Genomic DNA, 17437 nt, shown 5'->3' on the forward strand with positions numbered 1-17437 from the left:
AGGCGTGGAGTGGCAACGGGCAGACCCAGTGAGGGCGCAAGGTGGCTGGCTGACCACGGTCACACATTCGCACGCAGATAAACCAGGTGAAGGAGCAAGCAGTGAGACAGACCGCACAGGCTAGGGCCCCAGCAACTGGAATTAAAGCCTAAAAGCACCAACTGGAAAAAATTTCAGAGTGGAGGTGCTGGGAGAAGCTCCCAGGCTCACAGAGAGTTTGTTGCAGAGACCCACAGGGTCCTGGAGGGTGGGCAGGCCCACACACCTAGGAGCTGGCACCAGGGGGGCAAGGTTTGCTTACAGGAAGCAGCAGAGGGGACCGAGATCCGAGAGAGAGCCCAACAAATGCCATTGCCCCTCTCTGACCCCGCCCCCACATACAGCATCACAACCCAGCAGTTGGGTCACCCCACCCTGGTGAACACCTAAGGCTCTGCCCCGCATACGTAACAGGTGCAAACAGACCAAAATATTATGACTCAAGAACGGCTCAAAGTCCCAGAGCCAATAATCCTAAGCGACCAATAAAGAGCCAGCCTATCAGATGCACAGTTCAAAACACTAGTGATCAGGATCCTCCCAGAACTGGTTGATTTTAGTCACAAATTAGAGGAACAAATGAAGGCTAAACTAAGTGAAATGAAGAGAAATGCACAGGGAACCAACACTGATGGGGAAAAAAAACCTGAGACTTAAATCAAGGGAGTGGATCAGAAGGAAGAAAAAAATGACCAACCAGAAAAGAATGAAGAAACAAGAATTCAAAAAAATGAGGAGCAGCTTAGGAACCTCCAGGACATCTTTAAACGTTCCAACATCCAAATTATAGGGCTACCAGAAGGGGAAGAGGAAGAGCGACAAGTGGAAAACTTATCTGAACAAATAATAAAGGAGAACTTCCCCAATCTGGCAAAGGAAATAGACTTCCAGGAAATTCAGGAAGCTCAGAGAGTCCCAAAGAAGTTGGACCCAAGAAGCACCACACCAAGGCACATCATAATTACATTAGCCAAGATTCAAATGAAAGAGAGAATCCTAGAAGCAGCAAGAGATAAGGGGACAGTCACCTACAAAGGAGTTCCCATCAGACTGTCAGCTGAGTTCTCAAAAGAGACCTTACAGGCAAGAAGGGGCTGGAAAGAAGTATTCCAAGTCATGAAATCCAATGACCTATATCCAAGATTGCTCTATCCAGCAAAGATTGCTCTTTCATTTAGAATGGAAGGGCAGATAAAGTGCTTCTTAGATAAGGCCAAGTTCAAGGAGTTCATCACCACCAAGCCCTTATTATATAAAGTGTTAAAGGGACTTATCTAAGAAAAAGAAGATAAAAAATATGAACAGTGAAAGGACAGCAAACTCACAGTTATTAACAACCACACCTAAAACAAAAGCAATCTAAAAGGACAGCTAGATCAGGAGCAGAACCATAGAAATGGAGATCACATGGAGGGTTAGCAACAGGGGAGTGGGAGGAGGAGAAGGGGAGAGAAGGTACAGAGAATAAGTAGCATAGATGGTAGGTAGAAAATAGGGAGAAGGCAAGAATAATATGGGAAATATAGAATCTAAAGAACCTGTGGCACATGGACATAAACTAAAGGGGGGAATGGTTGGGGAGGGGTGTGCAGGGTGGAGGGGAATGAAGGGGGAATGGGACAACGGTAATGGCATAATCAATAAAATATATTTTAAAAAGAATTACTTGTATATGTAAAACTAACAGGTTCGTATCCTCCACAGTTCCTTTTTCTGGCAACTAAACAGAACATTTTACACTGCTCTCTAGGGGAAGAAAAGACATCAGTTTCTATTTTCATGTTACTCTGACTTGATTTGTCCATTTCTTCAATGGCCCCTGATTGGAGGGCAAGGTCATGGGGTGTGGGTGGGGGGCTCCGATTCCTGACCTAGACACTCATGCTCATTCAATGACTTGGCTAGTCCTTGAGCTACAGGATTTACCTTTGCCTCTCCATAACATTATCTTTGTTTGGTGTCCGTTGTCACAATCATCAGTCAGTGCAAATGACCTGGTACTGCACCATCAGCACCTGTGCCAGGCCACTGCCCTGCCGCCCAGGTGACTGGCCCAGCAAGGGAACGGAAGGGAGCCCTGTGCTCACAAGGGGACAGCAGAAAGGTCACACTCTCTCCTTCCTCTCAAACACTCCCCTGGAAATTTTCCTGGTGTGAAAAATGTACTATGCTCATGGTGGAAATTTTTAAAAGACATTAAAGAATAAAAAAGAAAGGAAAAAGTATTCATAATACCACTCTCAGAGACAGTGATTATTGTCATTTTGGTGTATTAGGTCAAACTATATGAGATTGCTGATATTTGGTCATTTTTAACCTGTAAAAGTGATCCTTTCATGGGATTTAACCTAATATTTTCTGCTGCCTTTTCACTACAATGAACATAAATGCATTTTTTAAAGATTTTTGTTTATTTATTTTTAGATAGAAGAGAAGGGAGGGAGAAAGAGAGGGAGAGAAACACCAATGTGTGGTTGCCTCCTGCATGTTCTTCACTGGTGACCTGGCCGGCAAGCCAGGCATGTGCCTTGACATAAATGCATTTCTAAATACAAAAATGAAGTAGGCTTATATGTGTACGGGTGTGCTATCTTTAATGCCTGCCCTTTTATATAAGACATTAATGGTTACAAATATGTATAAAGAGGAATGTCATAGACACTAGTATGCATAACGGTTTCCTTGGGAAATAAGATGTCACACAAACAACTGAAGCCCCCGCACCCTCTTCCCCAACAGTCCCCCCTCCCTATCGCCTTGTGGTAACCACCTCACGAACCTGGTGTGTATCGTGTAGGTTTGTACTGCTACACAATGTGCAGGATTGTTCAGCATTTTTAACTTAATGTAAATGGCACCAAGTGGACATATCATTCTATGATGTTTACTGCTTATTAAACATTATTGGGTTTTTAACTATCTATCCACGTTGACCCCGGTAGCTTTTGTTGACTCATTTTCAGTTTTTTTTGTTATTAAATGATCAGGTTTGCTGTCTGCCTTTCTCCACTAGACTCAGCTCCTTCGTGCCGGGGACTCTCTCTTAGTTATCTATGGCTTGAGAGGCTCTGGAATGGGTGTGGAGGGGAGCAGATGAGCACAGGAAGTGAGAGACCAGTGTGTAGAAACCAAACCCAGCACCCTCTGCGGGCTGCCCGAGGCAGAGAGCTCTGATGAGAAGAAGGGTCTCATGTCTGGGAGAAGCAGACTTCACAGCTGGACACGCCATCATGGTGTCACCCTCCGGTGCCGGATTAGGGGCTGGTAGGGCCTCCCATCCGGAACTGCAGGGGAGGGGCAAGAACGTGAGGAGAGCTTCTAAACTGCCCCCAAGCCCGTTGCTGGAAGATGAATCCATCCCTTGCACCATCACCACCAAAACCCACATTTGCAGATAAAGGCAATGACATGTTCTTAGGATTTTTTTTCATATATTTACCTCCAAGCTTTTGAGGCAATTGAAGTTCATAATTGGTAGGAAATGACACGGCTGGAGCCTTAAAACACAGACAACCAAAAAAAAATTCCTTTAGTAGTCCAATCTTCCCAACCCTGAGGAGTTTAAAGCCCACCCCTAAGCTGAGCTGCAAAGCACAGGGTCAGCAACCAATGGCAGGGGCGGTGAGGTGGCGTACTGCAAGGGTGCCGGGCTCGGGAACTGGGCACAGGAACCAGGCACAGCCGCGTTAGGGTCCTGCCTCTACCTCTTCCAGGATGTGTGATCCTGGACCGGTTCTAACCTCATTCAATTTCTGTCTCTTTATCTGCAAATGAGAGACACTAATGCCCTCCTTGCAAGTTGATGGGTTTCAACCACCTGGTTTACTGCCTGCTGCACATTCTATAAATTGAGCAACTTTTATGAGCCCAGCTGATGTGGCCTGAAACTGCCTTTGACTGTTGAACCTGAACCCACGTAGAGCGAGAATGAAAACTCCCAGAACCTCACTGTCACTGCTGTCCGGTATCCGGTACGGCACCTGGGCATCGCCGTTCACAGCCCTTCTCCAGAACACGTCTGTCCTTTGAAGAAGGTGCATGGCTGACACCCCAGAAACAGCCTTTGGTTCTGTGTTCATTTCTTGTCTTTGGGAAGATGGAGGCATGTATCAGCAAAGTCCAGGAGAGACTCAGACCTAGAGATGAGATCTTTCAAATAAAGTAGAATATTTCAAGCTCCTGTAAAATTTCCAGGTGCAAAAGCACAATCTCAAAAGCATCCTGAAAGGATGTGAAATCTACCAGTTTCATTGTACCAGGTACATCCTCTCTCTCTCTCCCCCTCTCTCTGCTCAGTTAGAAGAAAAAGGAACTGGGGTCAAAATGACCCTTTGGGGGACAAGTCTGTTCAAAGAAATGAGCGTTTCTTTTTTGTTTTCACCGTTCTTAACATCACCCACATACTTTACTTAAATCAGCCTTTGCTTTAATTTACGCAGCTAGAGACACTGGGATTTCTCCATTTGCTGGTGAAAAATGCCATGTTTTGTACGGTGACAGAGAGTCACGGGAATTGTCACGATGGTTACTTCATAAGGTGTATACGTGTTAAATGACTGTGTTGCACACCTGAAACTAATATGATGCTTATGTCAACTGTACCTCATGGGTCACACTTTTTAAAAATGGGTGCACCATTTGATGCCTAACCTCAAAAATAAGTATTATGGCATTTGTTATCCTGGGGAAAGTGGTAAACAGCCTAAATGCTTCCCAAATGAATGAGGATGCCGCTGTAACCATAGAATACTCTGCAGCCAATCCAAATAGCCTTGTCAAAGACGATCGGTCAAATGAACTAAGAGGGAATAACGTGCGCCCTGTGTCAGGAGGTGGAGAAAAGCAGTTTGCAGAGATGGTGTCATCCCATTTCTGTAAACAAACAGAACGAGACACGGGGAAAAAACACAGAATGAAAGCACAGATGTCAAAGGCTAAGTTGGTTTCCTCTGAGAACGTGGAAGTGGAGGTGACTTTTATTTTCTTTGTGTTGTTGCATGTTTGCACTTTTCTAAATTTTGGAAGTTTTATTACAATGGCTATAAGAGAAAGTGCCCCCAAGGATGGGAGTAGCTCTTGGAGCACCTCGGTCTGCGCCCTAAATCTTCCCCCAGCCTCGGAGCCCTCGGTGCTGGGGCTGGAGCGGGCTTCTGTGGGGATGGTCAAAGGCTCCACAATTTAGCAGCAAACCCTAACTTTGATTCATGCCAGGCATGTCACTAGTGACACTATCCAAGAATACTCATTAGTATCAGAATGGAGTAGCTGTCATACCCATTGGGTTGGCCTGCCCAAAAAGAACATTAAAGAGTAAAAACTCAACATTTTTTAAAAAATTTGCTTGGGGACATTCACGCGTACAGCTGTGACATTGGCATTGCTGTAGCATCAGGAATTTGAGATGGGCTGGCCATCGAGTGGATGGCTGGGTCACTTTATTTATAGGGTAAAGAAAGCTGCCAGTGCTTTGCTGTGAACCTAGAACCTACCCTTGGCCCCCTCTAAGTGAGACAGGAAGGACAAGTCCACCCTGGCACCTTGACCCATTGTGAATTCATTCTCTGCTCTTTTTATCCTTTATATAGTTCAGATTTGCAGTCATAAAGCAGTTGCCAGGCCGGTCTCCTTGCTGAGCAACCATAGTTTACAAACGGTAGGGGCAGCGGTGCATTTGGTAGCAGATCAAGTGAAGATGCAAAAATGTCAAAAGTAGTATGACACCCCCTTTCCCAACTCACAATTAGAGATTCCCTCCAGCTGTAACATCACCACCTACAGGAAGCCTTCTGGGTTTCACGAGTCACCCTTAGACCCAGGACTATCATCTCTCCATCCTCAGATCAGCCTCTGGCCTGAGGAAGAGCCTGGGAGTGAAAGGATGAATGAGTGTGAATGAATGGATGGACAAGTGAATGGCTGACTCACGTGCGAGTAAATGAATGTGAGAAGAAATAAATGAATGCCTTCTCTGACAGCGCTGTGCAGATGTACCTACTCACGCACTTCACGAAAATTTCTTGAGGATCTGCTGTGTGCCAGGCTCTGTGATGGGCACTGGGATACAAAAAGACAGACAAGCTCCCTGTTCGGGGAGCTTATTTCTAGTAAGGGAGAAAGTCAATCCCCCAGGAAATCAATATGTGCCTGATTTCAGACGGCGGTGGTGCTAGGAGGAAAAGACGCAAGATTGCGTGACATAGAGCACCTGGGGGGGCAGGGTGGTTGGAAGATGGGGGAGCAGGGAGAATGATTCATTCCCTGTTAGAATGTAGCATTTAAGTTCTGACTTTGAAGAACTTATGAAAGAACTTGTTTTCAAGTGCTTACCTAGCTTATTTCGAGCACTTTATTCTTGAAAATAAAACTTCAAGGACACACCTGATGTCATCTTTATCTTGACATTGGGAGCTATATCTCACCCATCACCGTTAGCTAGTGAGACACAGTGACAAGCACATGAAATTTGCAAGCGGACCCCTAGGTTCAAATCCTGTCTCTATCACTTACTGTCGAAAATCCATGCTTCCTCTCACACAGTGTGAAGTTGTTGCTTAAAGACAGATGCCCAACCACGGATTCCATTTGCCAGTCCCTCTTACACCCAGGTGTGGCCAAGGACAAATTTTTGGCCACTGAGATAGGAACAGAAGTGACATATAGCACTTCCGGGGCTGGGTCACGGAGTCCCCTGATAGAGAAAAATCACCCCTTTACCAGGAATGCCCCCATTGGACTGTTCAGTAAGGGGAGGAGCAAACTTTGATCATGTTCAACTTCTGAAATTTTTAGGGTATATTTGCTATAACATCTAGCATTACTGCACAAACTAATACAAACGTAAAGTGTGAAAATTGAATATATCATACATTGCCTACTCAAAGTGCTGCTGGCTGTACATGACTGAGTTCAGAGGTTTGAATCAGCCTCACATGATTTTAACCCCGTTCCTCTTCTTGCCTTTCCAGAAGGGGGTCGTTTTGACCACACTAGTTATTTATTTCTTGGAAGGCTAGTGACTATAGGACGAGGACTATTAGTCCCCCTAGGGCCTTGCAGACTTGTGTTACCAAATTTTGTTTCATCGCCTGGGGGTATAGGAGGAGAGAATCTTGCTGGACTAAGTAACCCCCCTCCTCCTTGGGCTCAGAGTTTGCTGTGAAGCTCGAAGATCAAGACTTTTCTGGGATATAAAACATCTTTTCTCTTTCCCCCTCTTCCTCCAGGACAGTTCTTCCATAAGGAAACCCCTGCAAGGCTTTTAGTTCCCAGGCATCCAAGAGGGAAGGAGAGAACTGCATGCCTCATGCTTTCATCCTCTTTAAAACTAGATAATGAGTATGAAGGTCGCTGCCCAGCAAACAGCACAGGGCAGGAACTCCACAAAGGGGCCTGGCCCCCCTTCCGCTCATCAGCTCCTATTGTTAGCTCACTAGCCACTCCGACATGATTGATACCTTGTCTCCATTCCCATTTTCCATCTGGGGCTGTAATTAACCCTCAGTTAAACATTCTAATATGCTCATCTTCGGTAGCTTGCAGCTTTCTGATCCCCTGTCCTTTTTTCTGTAGATTTTTCTGTGGACGCGTCTTACAGTTCACTGCTGTTAATTCTTTCGTTTGCTCTATCTAATCTGATTTTTACACTCTCCATTTTATCTCTTGCATTTTTCAGTTCCAGCTTTCCTGTCTGTCTTCGAATCTGCTGTGTCATTTTTAGCACTTCCTGTTTTCTGACGCAATTTCTCAGCTCAGTTTGTGTCTCCTGGAACATAGCAAGTGCGATTGTTTCGCTGTTGGTTTCTGGTCAGCCTAACCACAGTGGTTCCCAGGGGTTGGTTTTTGCTGTCTCTTGCTCACGGCACCTCGTCCTTCATTGTGCTGCTTCTCTTTCATTACTTATTGGATACTGTATTTTTAAACTTATTGGTTAAAATCACTTGAGGCCTGAGAAGATATTAGGTTCTTCCAAAGAGGATTTTCATTAGTGTCAATCAGACACCTGCAGGGACTATCTTTCTGGGACAATTTCCTCGAATTAAACAGATCAACATTCGAAGGCCACCCTGATGATTTGAAGACTGGCTACAGTCTGTGCCACAGCTGGTTCACTTTGGCTTGACCCTCTTTCCTAGGGCAAAACCCTTCTGAGTCTCAGCTAAATATGGAAATGGTTTACCAAGGTCACTACCCTTGATGGAATTCAAAATCCTACTTCAGTTCCCCTATCTCTGAGAGGCTGGCAAAAGTTTAGTTCAACCTTTCAACTGCTGGTTTGATGTCCACAAATGCTCCTGAGCACATGGATCTGGGCACAGATACCTTTGCTAGGACCCCTGGTTCTCCAAGACCGAGTTTCACACTCTGTCCGCCTATACCTGCCCGAGTCAGACAAAACAAAGTCTTCGGTTCTGGGAGTTGGGAAGAGTTGCTTTGAAAACAAATCTTCGTACCTATAAATTGCAGCTGTCCTCATCACTTCTGTCAGAGGGTACTTGCCAAGAAAGACCAGAGAGTTCACAAGCTAATCATTGCTCCTGTCAACCTCATAAATTGGGAGACAAGGGCCGGGCAGTAAAAGGGGAAATGTTTTATTGTCTCCATTTTCAAAGGCAGTTTCCAAGTCAAAGTGGGTGAGTCACAGCAGAGATCAGACTCCAGCACCCAGTCTGTTCCATTCCTCTGAATTCCGACCTCTGGTGGGGGGCTTTACCCCATAAGGACAGCCCCTCCTCATCTAAGAAATATGCAAAGCATACTCTGGGCCACCAGGGAGAGGACAGTGGGAGAAAGGTGCATGCCAGGTCCAGGAGTCTCCCTGAGGTTTGAATGATTTCATATCTTGAATTTTCAGGACATTAACAACCATCCAAGTTACTATTGATTGAACCTTCACCACTGTGCTAAAGCGCGATCATGCATTATTTTGTATGATCCTTGTGCATCCCTCTGATGACAATTCTAACATTAGTCTCGCTTTCTGAGGCCTGGGGAGGCTTGCCATGGCCACCTAGCCAGGAAGCAACAGGCCTATGGTTTGACACTCAAGTCAGTGATCTTTTGCTGCCTTTCCCTCCCTGCCTGCGGATGTGTTTCTAGATATTGAGAGACAGGGAGAGAACCCAGGGCTTCCCTGGGGCCCAGGCTCACCCAGAGTTGGCTGAGGAAGCTGAACCCCATAACAAAAGGCAGCAGGAAGAGGAGAGGGTTTCTCCGAAAATAGCAGGGTGGGTGCTGAATGACGTGCCTGTTGACATGGCAACCAAGACACACCTGGAGGCACCTGCTCTACCACCTAGATGGTTATTAATGGGGCAGATGTCATGTTCTTTCAGTTATTTTCTTCTCATTTCTTCAACATTGTACAAAGATCAAGTCCTACCAATGGGGCTCCCCCAAATCTTTCTCCATCTTGCCTTACAATGAAGCTTAAAGAATGTTTTGTTACTGAGGCCCACCCCCCGGAGGGCCTCTGCCAGGACAAGAAAGTGCTGCCAGCGGCATGAGGCTGAGTAGCTTTGCAAGGGTACCCCTGACCCCAAAGAGATCTCCCATATTGATATGTCCCTCTGGCTGAAATCCCACCAGCAGAGCTGTCCTTCTGGGGTAAAAAGAAGTGAACCGTCTTTCAAAATGCAAATATTCCCAGTAAGGGTCCCGGATTTTTATCAGTGTTAATTTTTTTCTCACATGCCAATGTCTCCTCCCAGACTTTGGTGACTCTACCATTTGTCTGCTCGGCGTCTGACCCCAATAAACATGGCGTCTGTCTACCATCCGATGAATGATCAAAATGCATAGACCAACGAGCCGCAGCCCAACGTTAGAGCAGAAGCTCCAAGACAGCCAAGCTTCTTCCACTCTCTCTATTCCACTTGAATGGCATGGAACATACGACATAGTTGCATGAACCTGTTCTTTGGGGGCAGGCGTTAGATGTGTAAGTTTTATGAAGTCACACAGGGAACATTGTGACTAAAGGCTCTTCTGCCCCTGAATAGTTTTTAAAATCACCTTCCCAAAGGCCCCACCTCCAAATACTTTCACATTAGGGATTAGGCCTCGACCCATGCTTTCCAGAAGGATGCAAACATTGAGTCTGCAGCACCACCTGGACAAGATGTGGTTCTGTAAAATATTCGGAAGTGCAGAAAGGGCATTTGGCAGGTGTCACACTAGGTTTACTGAAGAACTGATGAAGCTAAAGGTTCAGGGTATCTTGTTTGTCAGCCCTTCCTGGTGCTCTGTACCTAATTTTAGAGACTTAGTTCTATATTCTTTTACTTAACATCCTGCCACCACCAAAATGCATAAACTTCTGATTCCACAAAGCCTGGGTCTGCCCCTGGTAGGCACCTAGCTGTGCCTGCCACACGTGCCAAAGTCCACATACTACTTATTGCTCTGGATTTTTCTGCACGTAGTGGGTGATAAAGTGACGTGAGTGCTTAGGTTGCCCAGACCAAGTACACCTTTCCAATTCATTCCCCCCAAATCCATATTTATGCTTTTTTGACCAGGACAAGAGCTTAAGAAAGGAACATTATTTTAAGCAAACAATAATGATTAAAACTGTTATCTTTGAGTGCCAACTACATGCTGGGTGCTGTACTAGGAACTTTCACCTATGTTTTCTTTATCTGTTACTACCACTCTCTGCAGCTCAGAGGGGTTAAGTGACTTGTCCAAGGTCACAGAATCTGTAAGCGGCCAGATTAGGATGTGAACCTAATATCAAGATCTTTCCATGTGCTTATGGCTAAAAGTTCTCCCAAGGGCTTTGGACTCATGCAAGATTGTGAGATTTAGCAAATAAAAATGCAGTTAAGTAATGAATAGCTGTTCAGTAGAAATGTTCACTGTTGTGTATCTGAAGTTCAAACTCAACTGGCTGGCCTGAACTTGACCTGGCAATCCTACCTTAATAGACAATTACTCTGAAGAATGTGTTAGTTTCGTACACTACCATTCTTAAAAGCTCAACAAGGTGAAGTGTATAAGGCGTCCGGCACTCAGTGAGGTTTGGCCCCTGGGTGCTGAGCACGGGGACTGCAGTCATGCCCAGGTGACCTAGGACAAGTTGGCTTCTCTCCCTGCGCTCACTTTCCCCTTCTGGAGGACGAGGCATTGCTCCGCTCACCGTTCAGGACCCTGAAACCACAGTGTCCAGGGGTGGCCTGTCGACCCCACCATCTTTACACACGAAGAAAAGGACTTTTCCCGCCAGGAACAACGCATCCACTCAGTCTTCCCGTTGGCTGTTTGCAAAGACCAGGATCATTTTGGTGGCCATCAGGGTCCATGTGTGGAAAAGCTGGAATATCCTCAGCAACAGGTAGCTGCAGCCGGGCTTCCAAACCCCTGCTCGGCTGAGTCCCAGTCCTGGTAGGAGTTCTGTCTAAAAAGGGAAGAAGGGGTCCCATGAACAAAGAACTGTGGGAAACTCTGTGGTATATATCCACCCCACCCTCCCTTGGCAATGCAAATGCACGTGTTTGTATAAGAACATCTGCAGAGTCAAATCCTGTTTAACAATACTTAGCACCCCATTCCCCAGGCTTGTTTGCCAATGGAATCTCTTGTTTGCCAAATATCCCATCCGACAGTTGTTCCATGGGACTCGCTTTGGGACCCGGAGCTGTGAGAGCCAGGGCTGTCATTGTAGTGTCTGCAATCACAGGCAAAACTGAGCTCCCGCTCCTGGGGTGGCTTCCAATCGGGGCAGGTAGGAATGTTCAATTGGGATTCAGAGAAATACAGCGTAGACTTCCTCTGAACATGTATCTTATTTCCTATCTGGACACGGACGGAGAACCCGGGCACTGTGTCAGCCCACCTCATGGGGTGAAATACCAAACGGAGACTCAGACTCAGAGAAGGAAGATGCGAATCCTTGTCCTACCACTTCTTAGCTGGGTGGCCTTGGGCACGCTCCTTCCCATTTCTGAACCTTAGGTGACACATCTGAAAGTCAGGCCAGTTGCGCCATCCCCGTGAAGAGTACTTTGCACCATGTCTGACACCTAGGAGGTACTCGTGACGTGTCTGTTAGATCTGAACCAGTTGTTGAAGCCAAGCAACAGAAGTGCCCCCACATTGACAAGACTACAATTGATGGGGACTCAGAGAAATCCCCAGGCGTGCAGTATTGATGGAAGACAGAAATAGCCATGCGGTAGTCTTGGATGCACAGGTCAAAGCAGATCAAAAGAATAAGAATTAGAGAAGAAAAATGTTAGCAAATTGTAAGGCCCATGGAAACCAAGAGACCGGAAGTTATGGTAGCGGATCTCAAGGTTGAATGAAACCTAGGCGTAGGCCTCCCAGGACACAGGAAAGAGTCGGGAAAGACTCATTTATAGATCAGATTTCTCTCTGGATTTCAGCAAATTAGACAATACCTATCTACTCACCATCAAAGTGTAACGTGAAGATAAAATGAAATTTTGTATGTTATAGGGCTTTATTGGAATCTGGTAAAGTAGTTAATGGGATACACCTGTATAGATAAAAACTGAAGGTAAAAGAAGCATAAAAATTATTTGGATCAAAGTTGGCATTTATTAAATGGGTGTGCATTAACTCCCTAACAATCTGGTGCAAGAAAATGTTTATTCTCTAAACCTAATACTTGCCTGACTGCAAGAAAATTCCATCTTGGTCACATTTTCTGAAGCCCTTCTCTCTCTAGGATAGTGCCAAAGTCCTTGGGTCTTGTACAATCTAGAACATTCTGGGGGAGACCCACCGATCATCGGCCCACACCAGACCTAGCTCCTGCAAGCAACATGTGAGCACAGGGGGTCCTTGCCCAGGTCAGGCGTCTCTGGGCCTGGGGCCAGAACTACCTGTGCTCAGCCACAGTTATTTCCATCAGAGGGCCTGCCTACTCCACTTCTCTGGAATTCATAGAATTTCTCTGTCCCACCCTTCTTGTTCTCTGGGGAAGCTCTCTCAAATTTCCCCTCTCTCCAACCCGTGATGGTTGCCTCTTCCAACCCTTGACGCCCCAACCTCTCTCAGACAATCCCACTGTGGTCACCCAGAGGAGCTCAAGGCCTGGGGCTGAGGGGGTACTCTGCTGTAAGGGGACCTGGACACTTCTGTTTCTGACTACCTCTTTGGGATGGAGGAGGAGAAACTATCCACCATTATGAGAACAAAAATACAGATTTATCTCAGTAAAGGATCACATGTGCATGAGTAGTATGTTCTTCACACTCCTTTAAAAAAAAAAGTCTAATTTAAGGTGAACTGCTTGGCTTGAGTCCCATTTTATGTTTGATAAGAGATCCATTGGTTTTGCCAGCAAACTTATCCTGCCAACCACATGCTCTGACCTCAGTCCCAACACCAACTGGAGTAAGGTCTCCCGAGTTGCTGGCTCAGTTGTTTTAAGAGGCAGATAAACTTCTTGATGATAAATGGTCAATGCTGACTCTGTAGGGTGAAGACAGTCCCCACAGAAGGTGAACAAAGAGAGGGAAATATGCCCAGCCCACCCTTCACCCCTGTATGACCTTACCCTCACACTCTGATGTTTGGAAAATATTCTGTCTCTCCTTCCCCCTCTCTTCAGGTCATAGCTGTTTATTTTAGAGTACGAGGTCATTGCCAAGGAACAGCCAAACGACCCTGGTTATTTCTCCTTCAACAAACGGACAAGGCGGTGCAAGGCTACAAACCAGGACTTCGAGGTAAGATGGAAATAAATCTTGAGGCTTCTGTGCAGAGGAAGGTGGCTCAACTGCTGGGGACATGACTTCATGCTATTTTTATAAAAGAGAGAAGGAAAGTCAAGGTCAACAGAGAAAAGAGGGAGAAGGCAGGTAGAGCTCTTTTCCAGAGAAAACACTAATACTCCAGGATTGCCAAGGGTGGTCATAAACTTGCTGTCTGGGGTGATTCAGAGCAAAACACAAATGCACGGCAACAGGCCTGAGGGCGAACATCAAAGTGACGGCAGAGGCACCCTTGTGGAGGGGACAGAGTTGGGGCAGAGGAGGGGGCTAATGGCGGTCACGGAGAAATCACACTTACTGGTAACGCATTAAACTTGAGGGTGGATATTTACTCATGCAATATTTGTGTAGTTGAAATGAATGTTTTAAAGTTTAATTTCATAGGGAAAATACTTGAGATATAAAGCCCTAAGTTCTGGATTTGAGACCTGCCTTTTCTACCTGGAGACCTTACTCCGTCACTTACAAAGCAATTGTGCCAAAGGGTAGCTCAGGCAACGTGGTACAGAGACGAATTTTAAAAAGCCACTGGCCCTAAAATTTAAGATCATAACTTGCGTGAGTCTCAATTTACTTGTCTCTGCAATGGGTATGATCATTTCTACTTCACAACGTTGGGAAGAACATGAAGTGAAAGTTATACTTCTGTTAACTAGAAAGCACTATACAAATGCTCTTCACATATTTATTGCAAGACTTGTTCACAAGAGAGTTTGAAACACTAACTTGTTACTAAACCTTTTCGTTTTTAAATTTAATATTTTTTTCAAAGAATCAAAAAAAGTTGGAAAGATGGTACAGAGCATGGTGTGCCAGTAACTGTTCAGCGATTGGCTCTCCAGAGCCAAAAAGGCCTGAGTGGCACCATTTGCAAATTTCCATGGTGTAAATAAACAATCCCACCCAGCCGTTTCCATCCACCCATGTGATGCTACTGAACTCAAGTTGGAAAGGTGGGCGCAGAGTGCGCTCCAGCACGCCACAGACACGGAGCTTTTCTTGAGTCGTTTGAGAACAAGCTGCCAGTCAGAAGTACCATCCCCCAATACTATAGCGTGTGTTTCCTGCAAACACAGATACCCTCCCCCGAAACAGCCAGCCACATTAAAACTATTTTTAAAAAATCAGGCCATCAACGCCAATTAATCCAGAGACCCCATGCGAGTTTCCCTGATTGTCCCAACAATGTCCCTGATGTCGAAAAGATCCAGTCGGAATCACCTGTTGCATTTAGCTGTCAAGCCTCCTTAGGCTCCCAAAATCTGAAACAGCTGGTCCTTGGCTTGCGTGACACATAGACATCATTGGAGAGTACAGGCTGGTTACTGTGTAGGATGTCCCTCGGTATGGGTGTGACTGTTTCCTCGTGATTCTGCTGAGGTTTTGCTTCGTTGGCAGTCACGCGATAGAAACGGGGCTGAGTTCTCATGGTGCCCCACCAGGTGCAGCTTTGTGTAGATCGCATCCGCTCCTGACGATGCTCATCACTCATCTCTTCATCCAGTGGTATCTGCCAGGCTTTTCCACTAGGAGGCCATTCTGCTTCTTTTTGTAATTAGTATTGTGTGAGGAGGTACTCCGTGTAAATATTCTGTTCATGGTATTTTTTATTTACTTCATTGTTGATTTATACCTATATGGACTCACAGTTTCCCAGCTTATTTCATGAATTTGAATCAATGACTATCACCACTTATTTTGGTACCCAAATGGCCCCGATTTGGACAGTGTTCTCTGGACGCTGCCTTACTCTCTAACACAACATGGTGTCCAGACTCACCTCGCAGCGTCTCCACTCCAACCCGGGATCAGCCCTTCCTCCAAGGCGACCTGCTTCCTTGGACTCCCGATGGAGTCCTCAAGGGGAGAATGGTATTTAGAAACCAAAATTTGGGTTGTTTGTTGTATTCATTGCATGAGGATGTCACTTCTCGCAGGTATTTTCAGTGGACAAGGGAAAGGAATACACACACACACACACATTTAACACTCTCTCTGTCTTTCTGTCTGTCTAAAGCCATAAACTCACACCTGGCCTCAAATTCCACTTTAAAACCTCAGAATCCATTTTAGTTTTCTCCCTCTCTATACTTGTATCTTCCTTCTCCAACAGTGAAAAATTAGGTCCTATTTTGAAATTGTGCTATCATTCACATACCGTAAAATTCACCAGTTTAATGCACTATCATCGATTTTTAAGATATTCACAATGCTGTGCAACCATCCGCGTGATCTAACTCCAGGGTATTTCCATGATTCCGAAAAGAAACTCTCCGCCAGTCACTCCCCGGCCCCCTCGTCCTCTATCCCTGTCTAACCACTGACCTGCTTTCCGACTCCACACTGTTGCTCATTTTGGATATTATAAATGGGACCCAACAAAATGGGACCTTTCCCGTCTGCCTTCTTAATTCAGCACGGTGTTTTCAAGGTTTATTGGTGTTGCAGCATGCGTCATTATTTCATTCATTTTTTTAAATTTATTTTTAGAGAGAGGGGAAGGAAGGTAGAAAGAGAGGGAGCGAAACATCAATGTGAGAAATATCAATTGGTTGCTTCTCGCACAACCCCTACTGGGGACCTGGCCCGCAACCGAGGCATGTGCCCTGGCTGGGAATTGAACCAGCAACCTTGAAGTCCATAGGCCAGCATTCAGTCCACAGAGATACACCAACCAGGGCTCATTCATTTTTATAGCTGAATAATATGCCAGTGTATGAATGTACCACATTTTGTCTATCTGCCCATCACTTAATGGCCATCTGGCTTCTTTCACTTTTTTGGCTGTTATGAATAATACCGTCAGCATTCATTGACAAGTTTTTATGTGAACAGGTTTTCAATTCTCTTGAGTATACACTTGAGAGTGCAATTGCTGTCGTGAGGTTATTCTGTTTTATTTGTTGACGAGCTGCCAAAAAAATTTCCAAAGCGTCTGCATAGTTTTCCCTTCCCAGCAGCAATGTCTGAGGGCTCTGAGGACACCCAGCAGGTCACACCTCACAGAGATGCCCTCCTCCCAGCGGGCCTCCAATTCTTTGTGCCAGGCTGTGACCGTGTGTGGGAATCTTCCTGTCCCGCCACAGCTCACTGCAGCTCCCCAGGCCGCCCACCCGACCTGCGACCGTGCAGACGCCTGCCTCGCACTGCCCACTAGTCCTTTTAGGACTCAACCATTTAGGAAGAAAAGGGCGGGGCCATTTTTTTTTAAACAAGAAAACAAAGAATCAGGACAGCTAAGTGACTTGCTCAAGGACACAGAACAAGTGAAGGTAGGGCCAGGAGCAGGCCCAGGAAGGGCCTCCAGTGTGCAGTTTTCTGTTATGGCAGTCCTGGCCACCTGGTACAACTTCTGTCTTATTTTATCCCTTGCAATTTAGCATTTTGTCAGCAAGGAAAAAGGACAGGGAGGGTAATGGTTATTCAACAACCAAAAGATGACTTCACACAGAAGCACTTAACACAGTACCAGGAAGGGACTCCAGGCAATTGTTTCTTTTCCATTATAATAGCTAAAAACAATGGCTACTATTTGATTGAACACTTTGAGGTCATTCAGTTTTCAGATTAACTACCACTTTCTGACTACCCAATTGACATACCTAGACCCCCGTCACCTCTGATCCTGTCACTCTGTTTGAATTCTCCTTATTACCGAT

General features: G+C 45.7%; 1 protein-coding gene across 3 annotated transcripts in view; it reads right to left on the reverse strand.

Moving 5' to 3' along the window:
• OTUD3 (OTU deubiquitinase 3) overlaps window positions 1-17437 on the reverse strand; it is a 73581-nt gene that overhangs the window by 30592 nt on the left and 25552 nt on the right. Inside the window, exons 2-3 of one of the 3 annotated variants that reach the window (XM_037140093.2) lie at window positions 13562-13684; window positions 11177-11434 (exon numbers count right to left, since the gene is read on the reverse strand). In XM_037140093.2, the coding sequence (XP_036995988.2) occupies window positions 11177-11274 (98 nt within the window). In that variant the 5' untranslated portion in view covers window positions 11275-11434; window positions 13562-13684. Of the gene's footprint in view, window positions 1-11176; window positions 11435-13561; window positions 13806-17437 lie in introns of all 3 variants that reach the window. The other 2 variants (XM_037140092.2, XM_037140094.2) reach the window with 2 other exon arrangements.

Source organism: Artibeus jamaicensis, unplaced genomic scaffold (assembly GCF_021234435.1).
Source record: "Artibeus jamaicensis isolate MK-2021 breed Jamaican fruit bat unplaced genomic scaffold, CSHL_Jam_final scaffold_847, whole genome shotgun sequence".
Lineage (NCBI taxonomy): Eukaryota > Metazoa > Chordata > Mammalia > Chiroptera > Phyllostomidae > Artibeus > Artibeus jamaicensis.